The sequence below is a fragment of the Polypterus senegalus genome, chromosome 13 (assembly GCF_016835505.1).
Source record: "Polypterus senegalus isolate Bchr_013 chromosome 13, ASM1683550v1, whole genome shotgun sequence".
Classification (NCBI taxonomy): Eukaryota; Metazoa; Chordata; class Cladistia; order Polypteriformes; family Polypteridae; genus Polypterus; species Polypterus senegalus.
In genome coordinates this window covers 88,472,203-88,499,138 of record NC_053166.1, presented here as the reverse complement: position 1 = coordinate 88,499,138, position 26,936 = coordinate 88,472,203, and the positions used below count along the sequence as shown (strand labels likewise).

Sequence of the window (26,936 nt, the reverse complement as noted above, 5' to 3'; positions counted from 1 at the left end):
ACCAAGCACTGCTGGAACAATAGTAAAACACATTTTTAATTCGATAAGTATTGTGTTAGGTTACTTGTTACTTTAAAAAGTAAATCAGACCACATAACACCATTACTTTTAACCTGTTACTCTACTGCCCTCAAGATTGTGTTGCTCAACTAAGCTGAACGCAGAGCACTGATCAGCATAAATTTAACGATTTCAGGATAAGGAATAAAGGTACTGCCTAAAGATTTGCCTCTGGAAATTGTGTATGCTTCTGCTCATAGCTGCTGAAAGTGTGTGCAAAGAAAATATATGAGCAAGCTGAAATAGTAATGGACACGCATTATGAGTACAAAAATCTTTAACAGTAACCTATTTAAGTGTTTACATGGCCACATAATCAGATTATTCACTGATTTAGCTCACTGCCCATTTGTATTGTGAAGTGCTGTCATATCAGTTTTGTAGCATTTGACTGAATCTGAGCAGATAGTATAGTGGCTATACTATTCTATAGCTCTATACACTTCAGAATTTGTCCTGCTACTTCCACCAGCAGTCATATCATCAATAAACACTAGTGACTGACTTCCATTCGCAACCATGCATGTTTATGCCATAAAACTGCCTCCACATGTTTCAATGATGTGGTATACATCAGATCATGATCCATTTCTTCTCTTCTCCATACTCTTATATTTCTAACATTCTGGTATATATTGATCTTAGTTTCCTGTGTTGGAAGAAAATCATTCCAGATCTGGACAGACTTATAAAATGTTTTCTGGCAAAGTCTAATATGTCCTTTCTTTACTTGAAGTTTACCAGTGTTTTGCACCTTGTAGTAAATGCTACGTCTTTACTTTCAAGAAAGACTCTTGATTGTAGACTTTGGCAATGATAGGTCTACCTCCAAAAGTGTGTTCTTGGTTTGGGTAAATGTTATAAAGGAGTTCTTCACCTAGGACAGAATTCTGTAATCATGCAGCACAGTTGTATTCTCTGATCCTCCAGACCATCTGGTGTTGCTGAGTTAACCAGTGCATTTTGTTTTTTTTAAGAATGTACCAAATGGTTAATTTTACCACTCCTTGTGTTTGTTATCTCTCAAAAGGGTTTGTTTTGTTTTCTCAACCTAATGATGGACTGTTTTACTTGCCTGGACAGCTCTTTGGACCTCATACTGAGAGTTCACAGTGACAGCTTCCAAATGCAAATTCCATACCTTTTACCTATTTAATAGTTAATGAAATAATGAGGGGACTGCTCCCATCTGGCTATGGAACAGCTTATTAGTCTAATGTCCATATACTTTTAAGCCCCTGGAAATCAGGGGTGGGGGGTTTGGTAAACCCCTTAAATTAAAGCTTAAAGTCTACACTACAATCACATTGCTTTATTTCAAATCCATTGTGGTGTCGTACAGAACTAAAATGATGAAAATTGTGTCATTATCCAAATACTTATGGACCAGCCATTATATAATCAACATTACTACAGATTTTAGTGGCACAACTTCATACAAAACCTGATGGTCAAAGTGCTTTAGGAGTTCAAAATTTCCTTACCTGCAACTCTGTGGGATTCCTATTTCATGGTGGCTATTTATTACAAGGATCACAGCTTTTGTGTGTGTGTGTGTGCATACTGCTTCAAAGTAAGAAACACTGCGATTGCTTTGCTGACATGTGTGGCATTTCCAATATTGTGAAGAAAAAAAAAATACAGAAAATATCCATGATATGCATCGATGTCACCTCAAAGCTACAATGTGTCAAGTCAGAACATGTTAGGTTTTAAAAGGTTGTTCATCTTTATTAATATAGAATGATAACGTCCAAACAGACACACCTCTGGGCACGCCAAAATGTCATTAAGTTTCTATAAACACAGAATTTGGAGAAGGAGTTGTGCTTCTGTCGACTGCCCATTCAGGAATTGGCATGACATTTTCAACATTTTTTCAGCTTTTTCTGCTTCTTAAATGGTGCAGCAGGGATCAGCATTTCTGACAGGACATTTAAAAAACCTCTCTTTTAATTGGATGTTCTGCTGTGGGCACAAAGTGTTATTCCTTCAAGTTAAACCTAGTCTTTTGCAGGTTAGTTTCATAGCATCTGGGAAACTCTGGTTCTCTACTTTTACAGGCAAGTGTCTTGACAGTATTAAAAAATACCCCCATTAGTAGGGGTGGATAAATGAGTGCAGTATGACCTATTATAGTACTTACCTCTTAGTACCATTTCAATCAGCTGTCCTATAGACAGATGCCATCAATCAACCATTTAAAAAACTTCTGTGTAAAGGATACTTGAAAAGGATACTCTGGGGTTTTAAAGAGCTAAAACATACAGGTGCCGTCATAAAATTAGAATATCATGACAAAGTTGATTTATTTCAGTAATTCCATTCAAAAAGTGAAACTTCTATATTAGATTCATTCATTACACACAGACTGATGTATTTCAAATGTTTATTTTAATTTTGATGATTATAACTGACAACTAATGAAAGTCCCAATTTCAGTATCTCGGAAAATTAGAATACTGTGAAAAGGTTCAATATTGAAGACACTAATCAGCTAACTCAAAACACCTGCAAAAACCTTTACATGGTCTCTCAGTCTAGTTCTGTAGGCTACACAATCATGAGGAAGACTGCTGACTTGACAGTTGTCCAAAAGACGACCATTGACACCTTGCACAAGGAGGGCAAGACACAAAAGGTCATTGCTAAAGAGGCTGGCTGTTCACAGAGCTCTGTGTCCAAGCACATTAATAGAGAGGCGAAGGGAAGGACAAGATTTGGTAGAAAAAAGTGTACAAACAATAGGGATAACCGCACCCTGGAGAGGATTGTGAAACAAAACCCATTCAAAACTGTGGGGGAGATTCACAAAGAGTGGACTGCAGCTGGAGTCAGTGCTTCAGGAACCACCAGGCACAGACATGTGCAAGACATGTGTTTCAGCTGTCGCATTCCTTGTGTCAAGCCACTCTTGAACAAGAGACAGCATCAGAAGCGTCTTGACTGGACTGCTGCTGTGTGGTCCAAATTTATGTTCTCTGATGAAAGTAAATTTTGCATTTCCTTTGGAAATCAAGGTCCCAGAGTCTGGAGGAAGAGAGGAGAGGCACAGAATCCACGTTGCTTGAGGTCCAGTGTAAAGTTTCCACAGTCAGTGATGGTTTGGAGTGCCATGTCATCTGCTGGTGTTGGTCCATTGTCTTTTCGGAGGTCCAAGGTCAACGCAGCCATCTACCAGGAAGTTTTAGAGCACTTCATGCTTCCTGCTGCTGACGAACTTTATGGAGATGCAGATTTCATTTTCCAACAGGACCTGGCACCTGCACAAAGTGCCAAAACTACCAGTACCTGGTTTAAGGACTATGGAAACCCTGTTCTTGTTTGGCCAGCAAACTCGCCTGACCTTAACCCCATAGAAAATCTATGGGGTATTGTGAAGAGGAAGATGCAATACGCATGACCCAACAATTCAGAAGAGCTGAAGGTCACTATCAGAGCAACATGGGCTCTCATAACACCTTAGCAGTGCCACAGACTGATCGACTCATTGCATTGCTGCAGTAATCCAGGCCAAAGGAGCCCCAACTAAATATTGAGTGTTGTACATGCTCATACTTTTCATGTTCATACCTTTCAGTTGGCCAACATTTCTAAAAATCCGTTTTTTGCATCGGTCTTAATTTATATTCTAATTTTACGAGATACTGAATTTAGGACTTTCACTAGTTGTCAGTTATAATCATCAAGAATCATCATTAAAAGAAATAAACATTTGAAATACATCAGTCTGTGTGTAATGAATAAATCTAATATACAAGTTTCACTTTTTGAATGCAATTACTGAAATAAATCAACTTTGTCATGATATTCTAATTTTATGACCGGCACCTGTATATTACTGATGCTCAGGAGGCACCTTTTTAAAAATATTTTGCATTTTCCACAGTCACACAGGAAATTGCCTCCCCTTTCCTACATTTTCCAAAAAAAGTTTTGTTTTAGAAATTACTTTCATTTTTGTCCTTTATTTTTAACAATTTGAGCATGATTGCCAATATTACTTCCCAACAAAAACAGTTTGATGAAAAAGTATTTGAACCCTTCATGGTTTCCTTACCCAATATCAAAAGTTAAAGGGCACCTGTGTGATCAAACAACATTTTTTTTTAATACTTGGGTCGTTAATTGAATTAGCAAAATTATCCAATATCCAACACCAACTAGTACTGTATGTAATTGTTAACACATGCTTAAATAAGGAGGCTGTGCAATCTTCAGCTGCAATTCTTGCAGCAAAATTATCCCTGTAATTCAATATCAGTCTTTTACATTTCCACAGAAGAATGTCTGCTCATTGTTCCTAGCAAAAATGCTTTAAGTTAGAAATGCTGGTAGGTTTTAAAGCCTGACATGCTTGATTCAAGTCCTGCCACAACATTTCCATTAGGTTTTTGAATATACTGTTACAAAACTCTAATTTGACTCCTTTTCAGCCATATACATATAAACTTGCTTTTGTGTTTTGGATCACTGCCTTGCTATATGACCCAACCATGGCAAATCATCTAGGTCCTGTAGTTTCAAACTATCACCACACTACTATGATATTATTTGGCTGATATATAACATTGTTACTGTGTTTTCTTTACCCCAAAAATGAAACAAGTTTTTTTTTTTTTTTTTAAAGTGTTTTTTGTTTGGTCGGGTGCCTTTTTTATTTTTAAATATAATGTATATATCTTATTTATTACAACAATATCATTTCATGAATGCTACCATATCAATGAAGTAATATCTTATAATCCATAATAAAATGTCTAAAAGAAATTAGGACAAAGGGGCAAAAGGTTAGTAAAGGCCGAGGAATGGGTAATGTGTGTAAGACAATAGATGAAGGAACTCCTAGGTATCTTTAAATAAAGTAAAATAAATAGTTATACTCGGTCAAAGTGATTAAGAGCATCAACAAAGGCACAAACAGCTTAACTTTTAGCTAACTGAAGCAGTTCCTTTGGATATTTCACAACCATGCCCAACAAAACCACAATGTAATTTTCAGATTCACTTCTGCAATCCCAACTGGCCAGTTAGGCAGAGTTCCCACTGTAAGACTACAGAAAAACAGTTGATAAAGGATACACTGAAATGGCAAGTCTGACATAAACAATAATTCATTAGCCAGGGACTTAGAGACAGAGAGACAGACAGAGAGAGAGAGAGGGACAGAGAGAAAACAGGAGGGAGAAGTTAAAGATCGCCAGGCTTGCTCAGAGACTGAACAGATAATGTGCAAAGTTTACATTATAAAGAAGTTCATAAAATTCACCTCAGACTTCATGTAAGCAGCCACACCTTTTGTTGCTTTGATGATGACATATGGAACTCTGTCCCCCAGATTAGGAGCACTTCCAGCATCTCGTTTTCTCATCCTGAGGTACATGAAAGGGAAATATTGTGCACAATAAGAATAAATAGGAAAGCACTATTTTAAATTATTGCTCATACTGTACTTGAGAATTTACCAGGGAATAAAACCATATTTAAGTGATCATTAAGTAGCATGTATCGCTGTAAAGTAAAGAGAATTGCTTCTATAACATATTTTTTTCTGTTTTTAATGGAGAATATTACCCCATACCAAACAGCTAATTTACAGCTCCAGATTTGAGGCCAGTTTCACTCATAAAAGGAAACCGAATCATGTGTGTATTACCCTAACGAGAAAGCGGATTTACAGCTCCAGACTGAGGCCAGTTTCAAAAAATGAAGCACAACAAAAGTGTATTTTTCTGATCAACAGTTGTGCTTCTGTTATTACAAGCCAAGTCTACATACATGTTTAGTGAAGAATGCAGAAATTTTGTCTCTATTCTAAAATGATGTAGAAAAAGAGCATTAACAATTGCCTTAGTGCCAAACAGCACGTTAGGTGGGCTTCAAGATTAGACAGTTTATTTAAAGTAACATCTGCACTTCACACAAACACCACGTTACATGTACAACAGAAAAAAAATCTCAATTTTAAAAGAAAAGCAATAATGTGGAGGAATGTGGTTATGTAACGGGCATTTTACAAACCGTACCTTGCAGTGCAGATTTTAGCTATTACAACACTGTAATATACAGTATCTTGAAACAATCCCAAATATACACACACAGAGAAACTGTATACAAATAGGTAGCATCCAAGTCAGAGCAAATACTGAAGTAAGGTTGAAAAGGTCCTAACACACAAAATTTGGAATCAATGACTTAAGAGGTGCTAAACAAATAAAATAAAACTATTCTCTTTGTATTTGTTACAAAATTTAAATTTCTTTAACATATCCCCATAAATGCATACAAATCAGTAGGAAACATACTTTGAAAGTTAAATGAGTGTTATGAAATATTTGCAAATAAGAAAAAGGTGTTCACCTTCCTTTGATTGCCTGATAACTAGATAGTTCACCTTTCAAGTCAGCAAGATAACCTATGAATGTTAACAGCATGACCAGATGTTTATTCTTGACAGTACCCACCCTTAATTATTCCCCATCCCACTCAAACAGTAACAATATTTTGTTTAAAACACAATTCTTAAACTAAATAAACAGAGGAAATGTCCCCACAATATATCTGCACCACAGTGCAAATTAGATTTCCAGCTTTATTGTACTTTTAGCCAAATTGAAACAGAGATCAATGAATTTATGAAGACTGTAGTTTTGACATCAGATGGATACTAAGTAGGCAACATTGAAAATACTTAGCAGGACTCCACAGTCTGTTAAACATATAATGTGCGATGATAGCTGACAAATCAGCACAGGAAGCTAAGAAAAAACTGGCAACATTACAGTTGGCCCAAATTACATCTTACTTTATTTTTTAATTTCATAATAAAACGATTAAAAGAAATTTAAGAGAATGTCTTTGACCTGAATGCCTCTACTGCATATCTTTATACAAGGCTTATGAGCTTATTAAAGATTTTCAGTTCTCAAATACCTTGGAGCCTTGATTGAAGCAAAACCCATGCCTTACAAACCAATTATCTAAGTTGTGGGGATAATTGTTAAAAACTAAAGGCTCAAGTGGCAACAAGCACAGCAAAATAGCTGTACTACATTTAAAATTAATTATGAAAGCAGTCAAATAGCACAGAGATTTACCATTTAAAATTTTAAAATGTAAAGATGAAAAATTTAAAGTGATATGCTGATCAACAAGAATCCAATGTAAAACAAAAACAACCTGGAGAAGCTCAAAAGAACTAAAACAGATTCAAGATCACATTAAAGCCCAGCTTAAAAATCAAATTCTAAACAAAATCAGTTGAAACATATTTCCTTGGCAATTTATAGAAAGGGTTTAGATAAAAGAAAGGTGGGACCCAAGACAGAGGCTTAAAGAAAGTGAACATGAAAATAGGACTTTAGCAAATCGGTAAATATTAACAGCAACATGTTGACCTCTGTTTCGCAGGCACGACAGCAAAGCATTTAAAAAACAGCAACAAATTCAGCTGCAGTAGTTTAAAGAAATTTGGAGATTGTGTCACTGTCACATCTAAAAGAATTTTGTTGCCTAAGAAAATTAAACTAGCATGCCTAAATGACTCATAGAGACAGATTTTTTTTTGGGAACTTGACATCCAAAACTGAATGTGAAACAAAATTACTGTAATCTACCATGTGTTAAATGCTATTTACATTTTAACAGCTCAGCCTTCAAACTTTGACATCTTTGACACTAATTTTTAAACTTAGAGATACAGGCATAGTCTGCTTCATCTGAAACTGCATACCAGATTTCCATACAAGATGACCGTAGGTAGTAAAGATAGATATTTATTAACCTTTAAACAACCAAAGATTCTCTTTGTATGTAACTACACATACAAGAGATAAAAATGAAAATTACATCAGTGGATTTCATCATACAGTAGTGGTACAGTGTTTGTGCTTAATGAGTCCAACACTGTAAACTGTTTGCTACTTTGGATATTTGAAAACATGACCTGGAAACACAAAACCAAGAACATCTAAAAAAAATTACAAAAAATTACATAATAGCATCTCTCCAATGACTGATATTGCTTGGGGCATGTTAGTGTGTATCACAATGTGAAAGAATAGAAACATATGATAATAATAAAAATAAAAAAATACAAAAGCAGCATACATTATAACGTGGCAAAACACTAAATACTGATGTGGACCTAATCATTAAGAATGTATGGTTCTGCTTAGCAACATTCAATACATTCAAAAGAAACAGAGTTCGCAATGCAATTCCAGCAATCACCAGCATGAACGGAGATAAAATCATTGACCATAAAAATATAATGCACACATTCAGAGACTACTATAAATCCTTATATTCTACTGAGTTTAAAGAAGACAACACACAATCTAATGCATTTCTAGATACATTACAGATACCACAAATAGATACTTTTAGTGCAGAGGAACTGGATAAACCTTTGGCGCTGTCAGAATTACTAGATGCTATAACGTCACTTCAAAGCGGGAAAGCAGCAGACGCTGATGGATACCCTGTCAAATTTTATAAGAAATTCTCCACTCAGCTATCTCCCCTCTTATTAGCAACATTTACAGAAGCTAAAGACAATCAAATTCTACCTCAAACTTTTCGCCAAGCATTAATCACTGTCTTTCTTAAACAAAATAAGGACTTATTACAAGACCAATTTCACTTCTGAATAATGATGTTAAGATACTCTCCAAAGTCTTAGCTAGAAGGATTGAGAAAGTGCTGCCTTCGGTAAGATCACAAGATCAAACTGGATTTATTAAAGGCCAACACTTAGCTTCCAATCTTCAACGCCTGTTTAATGTAATATATTCACCAACAAAGTCAAACACCCCAGATATATTATTATCATTGGATGCAAAAAAAGCATTCGATATGATTGAATGGAACTACCTTTTTACTACATTAGAGAAATTTGGGTTTGGTCCGAATATTTGTGCATGGATCAAACTACTATATACCAATCCAGAAGCCTCAGTTTGTATTAACAACATTCGTTCAGACTACTTTAAACTAGAACATGGTACCAGACAAGGATGCCCCTTGTCACCACTGCTATTTGCAATCATAATTGAACCACTGACAGTTCACTGTCAAAATGCTCATCAGATAAAGGGGATTATCAGAGAAGGACTTGAACAGAAAAATTCTCTATATATAGATGATTTGGTACTGTATATATCAGACCCACAAAATACTGTGCCTGCAGTCTTAACAACATTTACAGAATTTCAAAAGATCTCTGGTCTCAGAATTAATTTGAATAAAAGTGTTATCTGGACACCTTCCCTTTTATCATTGCAGATTAGTTTAAATACCTAGGGGTAAATATCACAAGTAAATATTAAGCTCTTTATAAACAAAATTTCACCGTCTGTATGGAAAAAATTAAGCAAGACTTGCAGATGGTCAAGCCTTCATCTCACTCTAGCTGGAAGAATTAACATTGTTAAGATGAATATCCTTCCTAAGCTTCTCTTTTTATTTCAAAACATTCCAATATACATCAATAAATATTGTTTTAGGCAATTAGATTCAACCATAACTTCATGTATTTGGAACTTAAAACATCCACGTATCCAAAGAGCGACCCTACAAAGACCTAAGGAAGAAGGTGGCATGGCTCTACCCAACTTTCAGTTTTATTACTGTGCAGCAGACATATAAACTATAAAATCCTGGACACAAATAGATGAACATACACAGGCTTGGTCAGCAAAAGAAATACAATTCTGCAGTACTTCTTTAAATTCCCTGCTTTGTGCCCCAATAAATGCAAGTTATCGCCAATATACCAATAACCCAATTGTGCACCTCTGCATGAGAACCACCTTTTTCAACCCTCGCAAACATATGCAGTTTTTAATATCTGGAAAACATTTAGGATTAAATTGCTTAGAGATCTTTATATAGACAACATCTCTGCATCCTATGAACAATTATATTCCAAATTTAACTTTCCAGCAACACATTTCTTTCACTATCTTCAAATTAGAAACTTTGTCAAACAGAACCTGCCCGATTTACGTCATCTTGCACCTTCCTCCATGCTGGAAAAAATATTGCTCAGTTTGGAGGACTCAGACAGCATTTCTGCAATATATAAAATTATTTTACAGCCCCTACCTTTCAAAGATCCAAGAGGACAATGGGAAAAAGATCTATCACTCAACATATCAGAAAAGGAGTGGAAGGTAGCAATGCAGAGAATTCACTCAAGCTCCATATGTGCAAAGCATACATTCAACTTAAAATTATATATCGAGCACATCTGTCTTGCTTAAAACTGTCCAAAATGTTTCCAGGGCAAGATCCAACCTGCGAATGCTGCAATCAAGTCCCAGCCTCACTGGGTCACATGTTTTGGGCCTGCACCAAATTTTTAGAATAAGCTCTTAAAGCACTGAGGAAATAGATTCTCTTCACATTTCTTCTTTTTTTTAATCTGCCTATTAAACTCATCAATTTATGTATTTTGACCAGCTTTAAGTTTTACTCCGTTGGCCATGCTCTCTTTCTCAGGGGTGGGGGTTGGGTTGTTTTGTTTTCAATCCTATTTTTTGTAAAACTTGATCTATCTATATGGAGTGATTATAATAATATCAATAACAAAATAAATAAATACATAAAATCACTTTGGCATTCTAAATTAAAAGAAGCATCAATTTCAAAAGTTAGGCAACATCTTTAACTATTAAACTTGGCAGCTTGATGAAGAATTCTAGAAAACAGGGCTAAAACAATTTCTAGTTTATTATATAAATTATTTCAAAAACTGGATTACTGCATTTAAATAGAAAATGGCTGTTTTTATTCTATGCAGGATAGCTGCTAAATTCAGTACTATTAGAATTATACACTTTCAATGTTAAATATGTCAGCTTGCATCATTACTCTAATATTGTCAACATTACAAAGTGATGAAAATCACAGAATCATTAAATATGCTGCTTGGTTACACATTCCAACAAGTTAAATTACATTGCTTGCCATTCAGTCTTTGAAATGCATGCTTCCCAGATTGCCTAGTCTGCCTTGCACAGACACAAAATGGAAAAATTAACTTACAAAATGGACTCATGACTTAGTAATGCAAAAGACCAAAATTCAAATAAGCCAGATTCAAAAAGGAAATATAATCAGAATACTACATTACATTACTCCACTTTAAAAAAGCACAGAAAACTCTTACTTCTATATATGCACAGTAAATAAGGGAATCAACTGCATGATGCCCAGTACATGTTCAAAACATTTATAAAAGATCCCTGGACACTAAAATAATTAAATGTGATTTTGCTACTTTGTAAAAGAGGGATGTATGGTTTAAAAATAATCAGACTAGCATTTTCTTGGTTGTGCATTTAATATATTTAATTATGCTTTGTATTTGAAGAAAAAAAAGGGATTTGCTCATGTTAATTTTCTGTTCCAAGTTACCTTGCTGTTCAGAAGCACATTTTCCCATTATGCATTTTTTCATGAGTATATCGGACCCATAAATATGTAAGAGACATAGTAAACTTCAAGCAACTAAAATGTTAAATCACAGTCCTAACACTTACAGGGTTCTTGGTTTTTTGTTTTTTTTTTTTTATTTGTGATTAATGATTTTCCAACTTTTAATTAATTTATAAATGTGGAATAACTTGCAAATGGGACTAAAACCTAATGCAATCATTTAGATTTTGAGAAGTCAACCTCATTTATGTTATTGAAACTACTGTATAAGCAACACTCATTTAGCTTATCCCAAAAGTGCCTAATGCCTTGGTCAATCGGTAGCCTAAATGTAATTTACTAGGGTTAACTTAAGCAAGAATTTGGCGGTTTATGGGGCTGGTGGGGGGAGGGGTGTATGGTTTGGAAAGTTAGGGGGTTGTAAGGGTGGCTGAGCTCTTTCTGCACATTTAAAAATTTCTAGACACTGTTTGAAAATATCATATCAAAATAGATTCACATTTTAACTAGTTTTAAGAGACTAAATTGACAAATATATTACGTGTCAGCAATGAATCAGTTTAATCCAAGAAAGCACTCAAGCAAGGTGACGCAAAGTGAGCAACAAACCATCGGTTTCACTGAAAGGTATGACAAAACACTTCCATCAAAAACTTAAGAGTCTCTAAGAAATAGTCATTAAAACTATTATACTTTTGCTACAATGCAATATACTGTGAAAGATCTTCAATATATCAAGTTACAATACTTAATTATCAGCAGTTTTGTTTGAACATGTTAACTTGATCATGGTGCAAACACCCATGAGCTACTAATTATTGCTCCTAGTTCTTGTTGCATTCTCTTGTATATGTGAACCATTCAGTTAACAAAGTTCATTGGTTTCACAGCTTAGCTTTTAATTAGGGTGCAGAAATGGGGAAGGGTGCTGTAATTGGTTAGCTTATAAGGATGTTTATGTACTTTTTGTTTTTCTTATTACTGAATTATCTGCTACAATTCTGGTATATGAACACACAGTTTTACTTTCACCATGTTAACACTGGTTTCAGTGTGATAATATAAAAAAAATGTGAAGGGTTCAAACCACTAATCACACACTCTAAAATGTTATATCAAAACCATGTCAACCATGTTATCAACAGCATCACTGGGCACTGTGCTATACAAAAGCAGAGTGTTTATAAATGTTGTTTCTTTGCAGGAAATGCTGAGCTATTCATTATCTGAGGGCCATATTTTTCATGATCTTCATAGTGTTGATATGTGCAAGTTATCTGAAAAACCACACATTGACTTTGCCATGAGTTTCTCAATTAAAGGACACTTAATTGGTCAATTCTTTCATGCTTTGAATAAAAATGTGAAAGGCAATCAAATATTTAGAACATGCACACTTCAATATCTTCTGTGGATTCATAAAGGATTCAGATTCCTTCACTTTCTACACACTTTGTATTATAGAGTTATATAAAATTTATATACAGTATAGTTATATAAAAATTTGCTATTTTGCCCATTAATCAACCACCAGTAACCCACAATGACAAAGTGAAAACAAGTTTTTAGATGGTTCCAATAATTAGAAAATACCATGAACAGGTTTTGTATATAAGCACCTCAGTCCCTCACATTCCATGAAGACCATCAAGCTTTTTTTGGCATACAAGATGCTTTTCTTTTCTTCTGCCAATTGTTTAGTCTATTCTATTCAATTTTCTGTATGCAATCCAGGTGGACTTTAATAGTACTGTTGAGAGTATGCACTGTATTCATCATATGAAAAACATTGACAGGAAGATCTTGTTCGCTGCAGCTTGTGCAGTTTTGTCTTAACACTTTTTGTAGACCTCATTATGACAGTATAGAACTTCAATGTACGATATATAAATTACATCTTTTGCCAGTTCCCCAAAACACACTCATTTAAAAAAAAACAAAAATACTACCGATAGATCCAAATTAATTAATTGCAATTAAAAAACATTTCTACAAGAATTATAAATTAAATCAGTTTTTTTGCTAATAGATGGGGTCAGATATTGAACACTTTTTGAAAGAAATCCATCCGAATGTAGTTACAGTGTTTCAGATGTACCCCAGTTCTCTTAAACATTCTACAGCTCTAACAAAATCAATTCTACATTGTAAAGACCAAAGAGCTTTCAAAGCAAGACTAGGAAAAATATATTCAAAAGCACCCACCAGGAAAGCAAGTAAATTCCATTATAAAGAAACACAAACAGCATCGCAATACTGAGTACCATTTCAACATTTCTTCATCTTGTTGCTCAGTGATACTCCGATCAATTGTCCACCGATCTAAATCAGCCAATATCTCACTAAAAGATGCTCGATCAGTGAGCAGCAAATTGGTCAATCACAAAAACACTTTCAGCATCTGCTTTTCTAAGCTTTGCAGTAATTTACTTGTATTACACCTTTACAAAAGTAATACTGTCGCAGAACTAGCACAGGTTATTTTTGTATGGAACCTCCTTTAAACAGTAAGTCAGACTTTACAAGAATGAGAGAAGACTGGAGTATTAGCCTTTAAAGAAGGTGGAGTAAAAAAACTGAGAAAAAGCAATCTGTGAAGTCATCCTGTGCAATTAGACTAATAACAAGAAAAGCTACTTTAATGAATTCAGACCGGTTTCTTTTATTTTTTAATTAAAACGAAAACTGCCTGTCTGTGTTCAGACAGTGAGGGAGCTTATGTTAAATACAGCAGCTCACATGTTCAATTACAAAAAGACAAAATAAAGAGTAATTTGAAATTGCTACTTACGAAACAATAGGCTTTTAGTGTTAACAGCAACATTAGTGTATTTTACTTTTAAACATGTTAGTCTTGTATCTTCTTAATAAACATATTATTAACATGACAGATTTGCTGTTTTTTTTAAAACTTTGTACTGCATGTATTTATTTCTGTGGGTGTAAGTATCCAGCAGGTGGTGCTCTTTCTCCCCTGGGATGTGTTTCTTGATGTAAAACTGACTAGAACTAATACCATCCCTTTTGTACCCATGGCGGAAAATAATTACAAGACAGAAATATGGTACAAAAAGTGATATATGTATTTATCTGCTCAAGGGCCAGCAGAGTAGAATCTCTTTTGGCAGTGATTAGAACCGGCAACCTTCTGGATACAAGTACAGATCCTTAGCCTCAGAGCCACCACTCCGCCCACCACTATCCGCACTACTTAAAATTAACCAGCTTGTGTGTCCTTTACCTGTTTTCTACCAATCTGTCTCTCTCAGATGAATTACATGGCTTTGAAATAAATTTCACAAAATACACTGGCAGACTGGGAAAAAAGTATATAAATATAGTAAATATATTTTTACCAGCAAAAAAGCTTTAGTTCAATTAATGATTAAACATAATTAAAACATATCAATCCTTCACAAATGCTTTGCTGCATACCTCGGTTGTAACGAGTGGTAATTTCAGTCAAAGTTGCTCTTCTATCAGCTTGAATCAGTCGGCCCATTCTCCTCTGACCTCTAGCATCAACAAGGCATTTTCGCCCACAGGACTGCCGCATACTGGATGTTTTTCCCTTTTCACACCATTCTTTGTAAACCCTAGAAATGGTTGTGCCTGAAAATCCCAGTAACTGAGCAGATTGTGAAATACTCAGACCGGCCCGTCTGGCACCAACAACCATGCCACGCTTAAAATTGTTTAAATCGCCTTTCTTTCCCATTCTGACATTCAGTTTGGAGTTCAGGAGATTGTCTTAAACAGCACCACACCCCTAAATGCATTGAAGCAACTGCCATGTGATTGGTTGATTAGATAATTGCATTAATGAGAAATTGAACAGGTGTTCCTAATAATCCTTTAGATGAGTGTATACTTGGCAGTAAAGGCAGAGATGTCAAATAAATTTTAAAGTATAATGACAATAAAGTTTTCTCTCTCTCCCTCTAGCTCACTTTCAACTGAAAGACCTGGATTAAAATGAGTGAGAGAAAATTAAAACATAACAATGAGTGTAAAAGCCATTTGCTAGTTATTTAAATTATATTAAACATTTGCCTATATACAGTATTACTGCATAGTCTATGGGAGGTTCTTATAATCCCACAAGCTGAATTGAATTGATATATTCTAACTATTTCTTTTCCCTAGATTAGTCTCAGTTAGTGACCTGTGTTAGTATGTGTAAGGCATGGAAGGCACACAGTTTCAAACCGTGCCTTAACGTGCACAGTTGTATGTGCAGAGTCGTAACTTTAGAAAGTACTGAATGTGAAGTAAAGCCTAGTGAAATAATTCATCCTTAAGTATAGAAACAACTGAAGTTTAAAAAGAAGAAACATTTTCCTTTTTTTTTCCTTTTATTCTAGGCATGTAAGAACTTTTCTCTATTCTTGCGTGGACTGTTTGCTTGAATTTTCACTAAACCTTTTTAAAAAGAACCTTTCTGGAGTGAGAGATTTCTTTTGGTAAGCATCTGACCCATGCTTGATCCTGCCTTACTTACCAGCAGCTACAATGAGGAAAAGAAGAAATACAGAATACTGTCTATCAAGAGTGCTTCATCATGTGTGAAGAAGCAATTATGATCCATTAGATTGTCACTCCCCTCCCCCACCCCAGAAAAACAGAAATCTGCAGCTGAAAAGGAAACCCATTGTAAAGAAATTAAAAAAAGAAATAACCCTACTACAAGAGAAGTTGACACTTGCAAATTATTCATCCAGAGTGTCTACATAAATAATGAATACCCCTCACTTTGCGTAACTTGTGCCATTTTATAGCCAAGTATATTTGTATGACACAACTGCAAAATAATTAGAAATGGGAAATGCATGTTGAGTTCAGAATACAATTGTATGTTCTTGAACCTACTTTGAAAAAGCACAGTATCAGTTCAGAGGACCTAAAACATTAACAATGCACACAGTAACAATTATTTACAGGCAACCCTGTTACAGTCCATGAGACAAGTCAAGATGCTCAATCAGCTATAATTGTGCACGGATAAATTGGCATATTTTGAGGTTTCAGCTCCATTTGCTATATATGGTTGGTCAATAGACAGTGAAAAACACAAAGATCACAGGAAGTGTAATATTAATAAATGCTTGTCTCCATGACGATAACTGAGGTTTAGCAGCTGCACAAAACGCCTCCAACATAAACACATGCTACCCCTGTGAAAACCTAAAGATGCCTCACAAAAGAGTGCTATTTCTCTGCCCCATAGGAGTCTATGCTGCCATAAACCATACCTCACTAAAATAATGTGCAACAAAATAAATGTAAAAATCCAGGACTATTTCAGTATGGCTAAAGAATGTTTTACCCAGACTTTGTAAAATATTAACTGGATTGCAGACAAGGTAATATAAAAGGGAGCAAATGGAATCAAGCAAAAAGAAGCAATCTCAAGGTCTAAAGGGCATAAGTTTCTCCCTTTCTGCTATTTCCTGTAAAAATATTTAGTTTTAGTAAAGCTTAATTTTAAACTGGTGTAAGGAATCATGTGATTTCCTTCCTCAATACAAGTACAACTAATCATCAGCCTGAAAGCAGAACTACAATGCTGAAACCATAGGTGGGGGTTCGGGGAGGGAAGGTGATTGCTACCATTACTGGTGCTTTATTTTTTTTCTTAGTAACCTGCTACTTCCCCCTTCTGGACAAAAACGAAATAAAAAATAATTAGACAATGGCATTTCCTCATGTACCTTTCTGCCAGCTCAACATGTGCCTGCTTTCCTGCATATTCATCAGCAGTGCGTGTTAGCTCTTTAGTGATCACCAGTTGCGAGATGTCAATTCGATTGCAGAGCAGGTCGGAAATTACTTCCTTTGCATGTTCTACTGCTCCCATTGGATCTCTGTAGAGACAGAGAATTTAGTGACATGGAATACCACAAACTAGCAATAAACAAAATATTCACAATTTTTACATCTGTTCCAGGGACTATAATGTGCACAAGGTTTTTTGAACGTAAAATACAGAAGGAATTAACTTTCAGAAGAATTCTACGTTTGCCATAAAATATAGTAAAAAGCAGTAAGAGTATTATAATGATTTTGCAATCTTAATTTAAATGATAAAAAATGCCAATAAAATAATGGACAGCAAAACTACAATAAAGTCACAGTAAAGAGACTACTCAGTGCTTACCAAAATTTAAAAAGTATGAAAGACAGCATAAGTGCAATATTTACTAACAGATATAAAACATCTCAATTTGCACCTTACTTGTTAATCAAGATCTTCTGAAGACATGTATTAATAAGATTGGCCACCAGTGGACAGTTGTCCCTCCTCACAGTTTCAATTCCCTTACAGTCCATTTTATCGTGCATGTTAGCACTTGAGGAAAAATACAGGCCAGCATAGCGCTTCTTGTTGATAAGAAGATAGGGGAAATAAACCTAACAACACAAAGGCTCAAAGTGAGTTACCTTGGAAAAGGGAGGAAATGAAGTAACTTAAGTTAAATGTCATCATTATCACTTCTAAACAAATTTAAGAACTGAACTTAAATTACTGATTAAAAAAGTTTCAGCCATCATCTGGATGTTCTCTAGTTTTCCAAACAACAAATGCACTGCAATGGAAAGACTCAGGTAAACTGCAACTATCTAACAGCAAACAGATCAGATTTCATAGTCTCCAGAAAGTCATACTGGAGAAATAACTACCTAAAACTGTGAGGATTATGCAACTGAATTGAAAGAAGAGTTAGTGTGTACTACAACTGACAGTCTATGTAAAATTGTCAAAGGATTGAAGCCAAGCAACTACAACATTCCATATTCCATTGTTAAGTCCGAATACAGTTTGGTGTGTTAACAAATAAACAATATTTCTTGCATCACCTGCATAAGAAACTGATGTCACTAAAGCAAAGGCAACAATCATGAAAATGTAACTCTGGAAATTTTTCAAAATATGCAATACTGCAGGCCAAGGCCAGGTTTAGGTAAGCTTCCACACAACAACAGATTTCAAGCTGCACTGAGGAACTTTTCTATAAAAGCCAGGAATGAAAAGAGTTTACATACACAAAGATATATACACACACATACTGTACATATATACATATATATATATACATATATATATATATATATATACATATATATATATATATATATATATATATATATATATATATACATATATACATATATACATATATACATATATATATATACATATACATATATACATATATATATATATATATATATATATATATATATATATATATATATTTTTCATTAATTCTACAGTACTAGATCGGAGTGGCTGCTGTTTTGTTTTGATTTGGTTAAGCTTGTTGATGCTATACATATGTGTGTGTACAAAACAGCAGCCACTCCGATCTAGTACTGTAGAATTAATGAAAAAGCGCATGTGGGAAAAAAAAGGGAAGATTGCATTACAAACCTTTTCAAATTCAAGTTTAATGGGAGGGACAAAATGACCAGACACCCACTCTGCAGCTTCCCTGCCCAGCTTCATAGCTTCTTGAACAGTGTCTACTCCTAAATTACACATGACTGAATCTGTATCACCATATATCACCTGCAAGAATACAATCCAAAACTGTTATTGCAAATTCTTGTACTTGTGATTAAAATGAACATAAAATATTAAACACCATTAACTTAAAAAAAATAAATAACACAAACCGATACTTATTACATGAATATATTAAATATACTGATGCAACGTTAAAACAAATGTGTTAAAATGATCACATTTGACTCAATAATTGCTTATGTAGGTTTTGCAGCAGTAAAAACTGCACCCACACAGTTCCTGAAATCATTGATACATCCATCAATGTGTGGTGGAAAGATTCTCTTCTTCTAAAGTAGACTTAGATGCATGTTTGGCACATTGTCTTGTGGCACAACCCAGGTGCAATTTAGGATTACCTTAAACACAGATGATCTGATATTCTATTAAATAATCCTCTAAAACTGAGTGAAAGTCTAGTAATGTCAGACTCTACAATGAATGGTAAGCTATTCAAAATGCAGAACAGATAAGTATCTCAAAATAATGACAGTGAGATTATTTCTATTAAGTAAAGTCATACGTCTGGTGAAAAGTAACAAGTATGCTCTGAATAGGTGCCAACTGATCAATGACATTCAACAGCATTGTAAGGAATTGTGGTTTTGATGCACACTTCAGATAAATAATGATATCTCAGCAAAAAATTCAAAAAACCAAAGACCAAATTTTGACTTTATATACTAGCTTTAGGAAAAAACTGACCAATTTTAAAAAATAGCTTTTTTTTCGCTATTCAATATTTAGTATTGTAATCACTCATAACATGGTCGTTTTTCATAGTGGGGATAGCATAGTATTTATGCAAAATATAGAGTTGGAAAATAACTTTAAAACGATATGAGACCCACTTCTGTGCAACATATTTTTAGGGAGATATAGCCAGTCCAAGTCATAATCCCCACTCAAACCCCATAGGTTCCATGGGTTACTCATATGACCAAATCGGCAAGCAAGGTGTCACTAAAATCTGTGACAACAAGGTCAAAAAGTGTGATGATTTAGCAAGGAATTACCCAAATGATGAACAGTCTAAAAAAAGGTAATAAGTAGATTATGAGTGGGGAAAAATATTGTGGACAAATCAAGAGTTATCCTTGGTGCTCCATTCAACAAAAAGAGCTCAAAACTAGGCTTTTCAATTTACCATGGGATACCCTCCCTGCACTGTACATAAGATTTTCTTGAAAGAACTAATCAGTTACTTAGAGGACAACATTAAGCAAATTCTCAGAAAATATCAGTGCAGACTTCATCATAACCAATCAAGAACAGATCATATATTCATTATCAGATGCATCCTAGAGAAGTGTAACAACTGCAACAGTGATGAAAATGGACAATTGATAGATTACAAGCAGACACTATAGTGCTGCTTGAGAATATCTGTATGGTACATAGTGTAGACATGTATTAGGTTAGAAAAGATTGTCATGATCAAAATAAGTAGAAGGTGAAGAACTAGGTATTGCAGGTGTTTCAGGTGAGAGGAGGACTTAGACAAGGAAATGCACATTTCTCATTACTATTCAACTTGGTTCTAGGCACAATGATATAAATATCAAAGAAGAAATACTGCTTTTCAGTATTAAATGCTGGAAGAAAGGTATCATCAAGGGCACCCTCACAAGAGTGGCATAGAAAAAGATATCTAAGAACAGTGAGAGGACAGCACAGGGCCAGAAGGCGTTGAAGAGAGTGATAATGCTCTACACGTACAAGTAACATCTGTCAAATAAAAAAAAAACTTTAACTACCAAAATATGTTTAAGGTTTCACATTAAAAAAACAACTCAACTAAATTGGGTAGCACTTTTTTGTACAAATTTTTCCACTGGGAACTACCACCTCAAAGAGTGTTCATGTGAAATTTTCTCACTGGAAACTCATTTTCCCATCTGTCCATTAATTCCATGTACAAAGTAAAGATCTAACTATGGCTCAATAAAACCTATGAGCCTTAGAAATGGTTATGTGACCACTATGACAGACACTCACAAGGTTTCTCTCCTAAAGGCTTTTAAGAATTTCTTTTGTTGGCAGTATGTTGTGTCTCTAGAATACACATTCCAACAAACTGGTGGTAAGGGCCAAAAATCAGTTAGAATTGGACATTCTGCAAGGCTGACCTTAAATAAAATCCTCAAAGAATGGATCATAAATATTCCTTTTATTAGACTGTTTTTCACTATGGGAACAATAAGACTTTTTCTATACCAGAAAATTGAATGTTTGATTACCTCATACTAAGCAAATGAAAAAATCGTCCTAGTGTGTATACCCCTATAGGTTTTGTATTATACTATAACTGCTAAAAAACTAACTACAGAAAGAATTCTGTAATCCAAAGGTGAAAAAAAGTATATCAGACAGGCAAAATACTTTTCACAGCGTAAAAAAATATTCATACATACACAAGTAAGCAAGCAAGCAAATAAAGTATGTGTTGGATTTTTAAATAATTACATAATTTTTACATGCATATAATTGAATGTTTATAAAAGTTAGATAATAAACTACATAAGGCGGAAAACATCTGTGCTCCTAATGTTTGCATGCAAAATTTACTTATGCAAATCAAATGTAGTTTACAGAACCTAGCTCTGAAACTTAATCTTAAAATAAACAGGTCTTATTAAATAATACGTCACATTACACAAGCTGCCATTTTCATATTTAAATATGTATGAAGGCTGAGCACATATGTACACTTGTATTTGTAACAACCCAGCCTTGATAACCTTATTTATGAAAAACAAAATCAAATAAACTCAATTTTCCTTTATCCAGACCCAAAACCCACAAATACGATGAACCTGAACTTAGCTTCATTAACTAAAGCAAGGTTCTTCAAGCATACAGAAAGGAGGAGGATATAAAAGTGCTTTCCTATTACCAACTGGAAAGAAACATTTTACACTAGAAAGAAAAAAAAACGTGATTAAGTTCTCACTCAGATTACATAGACAAGACTTACCTTGGCATCAGCTTGGTAACCATTTGCAACTGTATATTTGGATTCAACAAGTTGCTTGGTTTTTTCAATCATTTGTCTCCCAAAACCAGTTACACTCTGTTAAAATATATAAAATCATTACCTATAAAGTAATTTATCTTAAAAAAATATACATGTATATTATAACCATTACCTAGAAAATTAACCTACTGTTAACATCTCTTACCTGGGATATTTCCAGACAGGGCAACTTGCCTACTTGTGCCCCAGTAAAACCATACACAGAGTTTGCACTAATCTTCAGTGCTAGCTGTCTCCCATCCAGAACTTTTTGCTTAAAAGGATCCGTTTCCTTCTTTAGCTCATGCTTAGCCCTGACATAATGCATAATAAAGCACTGTTAAGCATTATTTTTCTGATGCCACTGATAATTTTAGAATAGGACAGATGTCTGACAATTAAAAGTAAATAATTACTGACCTTTTACGGGCAGCTAACAAGTTTTCCAAAATTTCAGGAAGAAGCCCTTTGCGGACAGAGCTCTTGACAAAATGATCTCCAGTTGGAGTCTTGATAAAGTCTTCCGGTGACAGGCTAGAAGAGTAAACACAAATGCCAAACTGTCTGAAGTTTTCGTAACTAATTAAAACAGATACAAACGCACGCACGCGCGCACACACACACACACACACACACACAGACAGACAGAGGGAGGTAATGATATTAACCAAGTTCACATATAGTTAATTTTGAACAATTCTTTCAGACAAGACTTTGGACAAAAATCAACAAATACATTAGGAAAAACTAGCACATTCAAGCCTACATAAAGTATGTGCGAAATAAAACCTATCTAGAGTTGCAAAAAATGTGAGAGGTTAAGTGGAATTGTGGAAAATTCCAACCATTGTTGCTTTAGTTTGCATTGCAATCTCTTTACCATCTAAAATATGGTACCAAATAGCAAGAGGAAAAATACACATGCTTTTTATGTTACCTTAAAAAGCCTTTCCACTGAAAGTCCCTCTCATCTTTATTTCATAATACATCTAAATGTTATGTTTCTAGTAAAAATTACTGTTACAACTTAATGGACGCAAAAAAAGAAAGCTTTCAGTATAGAAAGATTTTGCACATTTCATGGATTTGCCTATTAGGTAATACTGTGAACAGCCTCACTGAAGATATGTCATAAGATATGGAACAGAAAATGTACAACATTTTCAGGATACTGGTCTTGCAAGGATATTTTCAGAATGACAAGCAAACAAGTCACCCCACACTTAAATAAAGCCTGGAAGTCATAGACAGTGAGGTCTGCAGAAAAAACGTTATTTAAACGTTTGTGTTTCCTGCTCCTGTCTCACATATTTATCTATACTAATAAAAGGCAAAGCGCTCACTAATTGACTGACTCACTCACTGACTCATCACATTCTCCAGCTTCCCGTGTAGGTGGAAGGCTGAAATTTGGCAGGCTCATTCCTTACAGCTTACTTACAAAAGTTAGGCACGTTTCATTTTGAAATTCTACGCGTAACGGTCATAACTGCAACCTAATGTCGGCCATATATACGGCCATAGCCTGCAGCTTGGTCACCGTGTGAGGCGGAGTTGCGTCCTGCACCATCACGCCTCCCACGTAATTGAGTGCATGCCCATATAAGGTAAATATTCGCGGGAGAAGGACTGTGCTTAGCATATTCATAAGTGCTGCTACTGCGGAAACCCTCTTGACGCTGAACAAGCCTTTGTACACATATCAATAGGAAAGCAAGGTGTAAAGTTTAAGTTTAAATTACGTTCATAGACATGCTGCCGCTAAATATTCGCAGGCAAATCCACAAGTTAATACCGGGAATACCTATTAAACATCTTAGATTCATGAGTACCGATTTGGGTAGTGATCAGTTCGATGAATGAAACCTGTTCAAAAAACGCATTACACAATTGAGAAGGCAGCAAAAGAATATGAAGCGAGTGACACATACAAGCATATTCATAAGTGCATCTACTGCGGAAACAAAGTACGGTATAAACCTTATATACGATAAATATATACAATATTCGCGAGATACAAGTTTACTGAGAGGATGCAGTGTATAAACGAGATTTTTGATCACTTTCTAATGGAGTTAAAATTGCTGGTGAAGGGCTGTGCTTATGCAAACGAAGATGAGATGGTCAAGGATAGAATAGTGTTTCGCACAAACTCAGCGAAAGTGCGAGAGAAACTTTTAAGTACCGGGTCTGAGCTAAAATTAAATAAAGCCGTGGACATCGCAAGATCGCACGAGATATTCGCGAGATACAAGTTTAATGAGAAGACGCAGGGTATAAAGCCTCAATAACAAAGACCTGGAGAAGTCATGGAGAACATGGAAGGAGGAGTTCAGATTATACACAGAACTTGCAATGCCGGAGGCAGAGGAAAACACTAAGGTCAGATTATTCCGTTATCTTATTGGAGAGAGAGGCAGAGAATTGTGTCAGGCGCTGACCGGTGATGTAAGACCTGATGAGTTAACCATGAGCTTGATGATACGTAAATTTGATGAACATTACAACCCGAAAATAAACGAAACTGTAGGCTCAGATTTTTTTCAAGAAATCAGGCAAGGGGAGAAAATATAGACAACTACGTCACAGATCTGAGAGCATTAGCAGGCACATGCAATTTCAGGGAGATTAAAAGTTCTCTTATACGTGACCGAATTGTGTGCAGAACCAGTGATGCAAATTTGCAACAAAGATTACTGAGAGAAGACAAACTGACTTTAGAGAAGTGCATACAAATATGCAGAGCCACAGAAATGTCGAAGGAGAAAAGCAGAACAATCACACGGACTAACCCTATTCTATACTTCTCCCAGTGCGTCTCTCTAAACCCTCCGTGCAGGAACATCATCATAAGGCTTAATCTTATTGTTACACCTTCTACGTGCACCCAACCATCCTTATTACGGAGTCTTCCTTGCTTTACCGCTGGCTGCTTCTTTCCATTGACCTTCCTAGCTCTTTATTTAAACAGTTTTCCTTCTCACTTTTCTGCTCCATGGCTATCTTCTCCCTTTTCGTTCAAAATACACACCTCCTTGCCTTTTTAAAGTCAGTTCCCCTTATGTCACACCATGGTACGTTTAGCACAAGTTAATACCGGGAATGCCTGTTAAACATCTTACATTCACGAGTAGCGATTTGGGTTGTGAACACTTCGATGAATGAAACCTGTTATCTTTACAACAGTTGACAAACACGTAATGTAACTTCAAAACAACACGTCCTCCAAATACAAACCTGATTGAAAGAAATAATGATAATCAAATCCTTGATGACAGCAGCACTCATAACAGTGAAAAAACAATTACAATCACAATCAGGTTATGTTATTTTTAAAATGTTTCCTTTTCTTTTTCATAACTTCTTTAACACACTACTTCTCCGCTGCGAATCGCGGGTATTTTGCTAGTTGTTTAATACAGTGCTATGAACTAACTTTTTCCCCACATCTTTTGGGGATCTACATGAATCCTACAGTTATAACAAATTATCTTTCAAATTTGTGGTACAACAAAAGCATACAGTGACACATCTGTGAAGGAAAAATAAGTACAATTAGTGGGTAATGACACTTAGATTGGTTTCCGCTAGGTAATACTAAAATGTTAGCAAGCAATTCAGAAATTTAACAATAATGTTTGGAGAAACCACAAAAAAAAAAAAAAGTTCAATACTTATTGATTTAAAAGAAAGAAAGAAAATCTGATTTTTTGACACTGCCAGACTCTTAATTTGTACTTTTTAAGACAAAAAAGGGGAAGGCAAACATCCTGAAAATAAAAAAAATTTGAAAAAAAATCTGGCAGGTAAACAAAAAATTCTTTTTACAATCATGTAGAATGTACTATGGCAGTTTTTTAGTAAAGGGAAAAAAACAAATTCAACTTACCAGAGCTTCACTGCCACACCAGGCTGAAGCAGTGTGGTGTAGCAGAGGTTGTGAGCCATCATAATAGAGGGATATAGAGATGAAAAGTCCAGAGTTGCAATGGGCATTGCATAGTAGCTGCCAGATTTACAAAAGGCAGAGTGAATAGAAAAAAAATACTTTAAACCTACAGATTTAGTTTAATTGCTACATACAACACATTGATAGGGAACAGGGATATAAATAAAAAAGTTTAAACATTTAGGCAACTTAAAAAAAAAAAAAACTTAATCCCTTCAACGTGCTTCACAGATTAAATAGTATTACCATATATGATCTACATGAAATTGAAATTTAAAGCTATAAATCATCTATTGTAACAAAATCAGTTTATAACAGACCCAAGGAAAATAGGTTGTATTACCATGTCTGGCCAGTTTTTCTCATTTTGCAAACTTCATCAACATGCATAATGAGAACTTGTGTATACAATAAGTGTTTCTTCATTTGCAGCTTTTATAACACAGGCATGGTGAAAACAGCAATTAAAAAAGTAGAAAGAAAGTGTACTATAGTGACACTGGAGGGTGTAGTGTGGAGACACTAAAGAAACAAGCGTTATCCTTGAATTCACAACATATAGGATGGGGAGTACAATAAGGATTATTTATCTTTTATAACAATTGTTCATGCTAGAGATCTCATATACTGCATAATGAACGTGTTGTTTACTGTATGCATTATACTGGCTTAGTATTTGCTGTTTTGCTCAGGGATAGGGCCTGAAGATACATTCCAAAATGTGTTTATAAAGTTTATACAAGATGTTCTTGTACAGGTATTTGCAAGAATTCTCATGAATACCATTCAGACCATTAAACTGAGCTAATGACCAGCTGCTTGTTGTACTGAATAATCTGTGCTTTTACCTTTACTTCCACAGTTTTACTGTTGTATGCTTTATAACAACATTCAAGTTGCTA

The 26,936-nt window shown here is 35.0% G+C and overlaps 1 protein-coding gene across 1 annotated transcript in view; it reads right to left on the bottom strand.

Annotated features, from left to right (window-relative positions):
• Positions 1-26,936, bottom strand: part of pold1 (polymerase (DNA directed), delta 1, catalytic subunit) — a 131,420-nt gene that overhangs the window by 60,925 nt on the left and 43,559 nt on the right. The window contains exons 15-22 of the mRNA XM_039774275.1: positions 25,975-26,091; positions 22,506-22,619; positions 22,252-22,399; positions 22,047-22,142; positions 18,935-19,072; positions 17,738-17,913; positions 17,214-17,366; positions 5,330-5,432 (exon numbers count right to left, since the gene is read on the bottom strand). Of these exons, the coding sequence (XP_039630209.1) occupies positions 5,330-5,432; positions 17,214-17,366; positions 17,738-17,913; positions 18,935-19,072; positions 22,047-22,142; positions 22,252-22,399; positions 22,506-22,619; positions 25,975-26,091 (1,045 nt within the window). The remainder of the gene's footprint in view (positions 1-5,329; positions 5,433-17,213; positions 17,367-17,737; positions 17,914-18,934; positions 19,073-22,046; positions 22,143-22,251; positions 22,400-22,505; positions 22,620-25,974; positions 26,092-26,936) is intronic.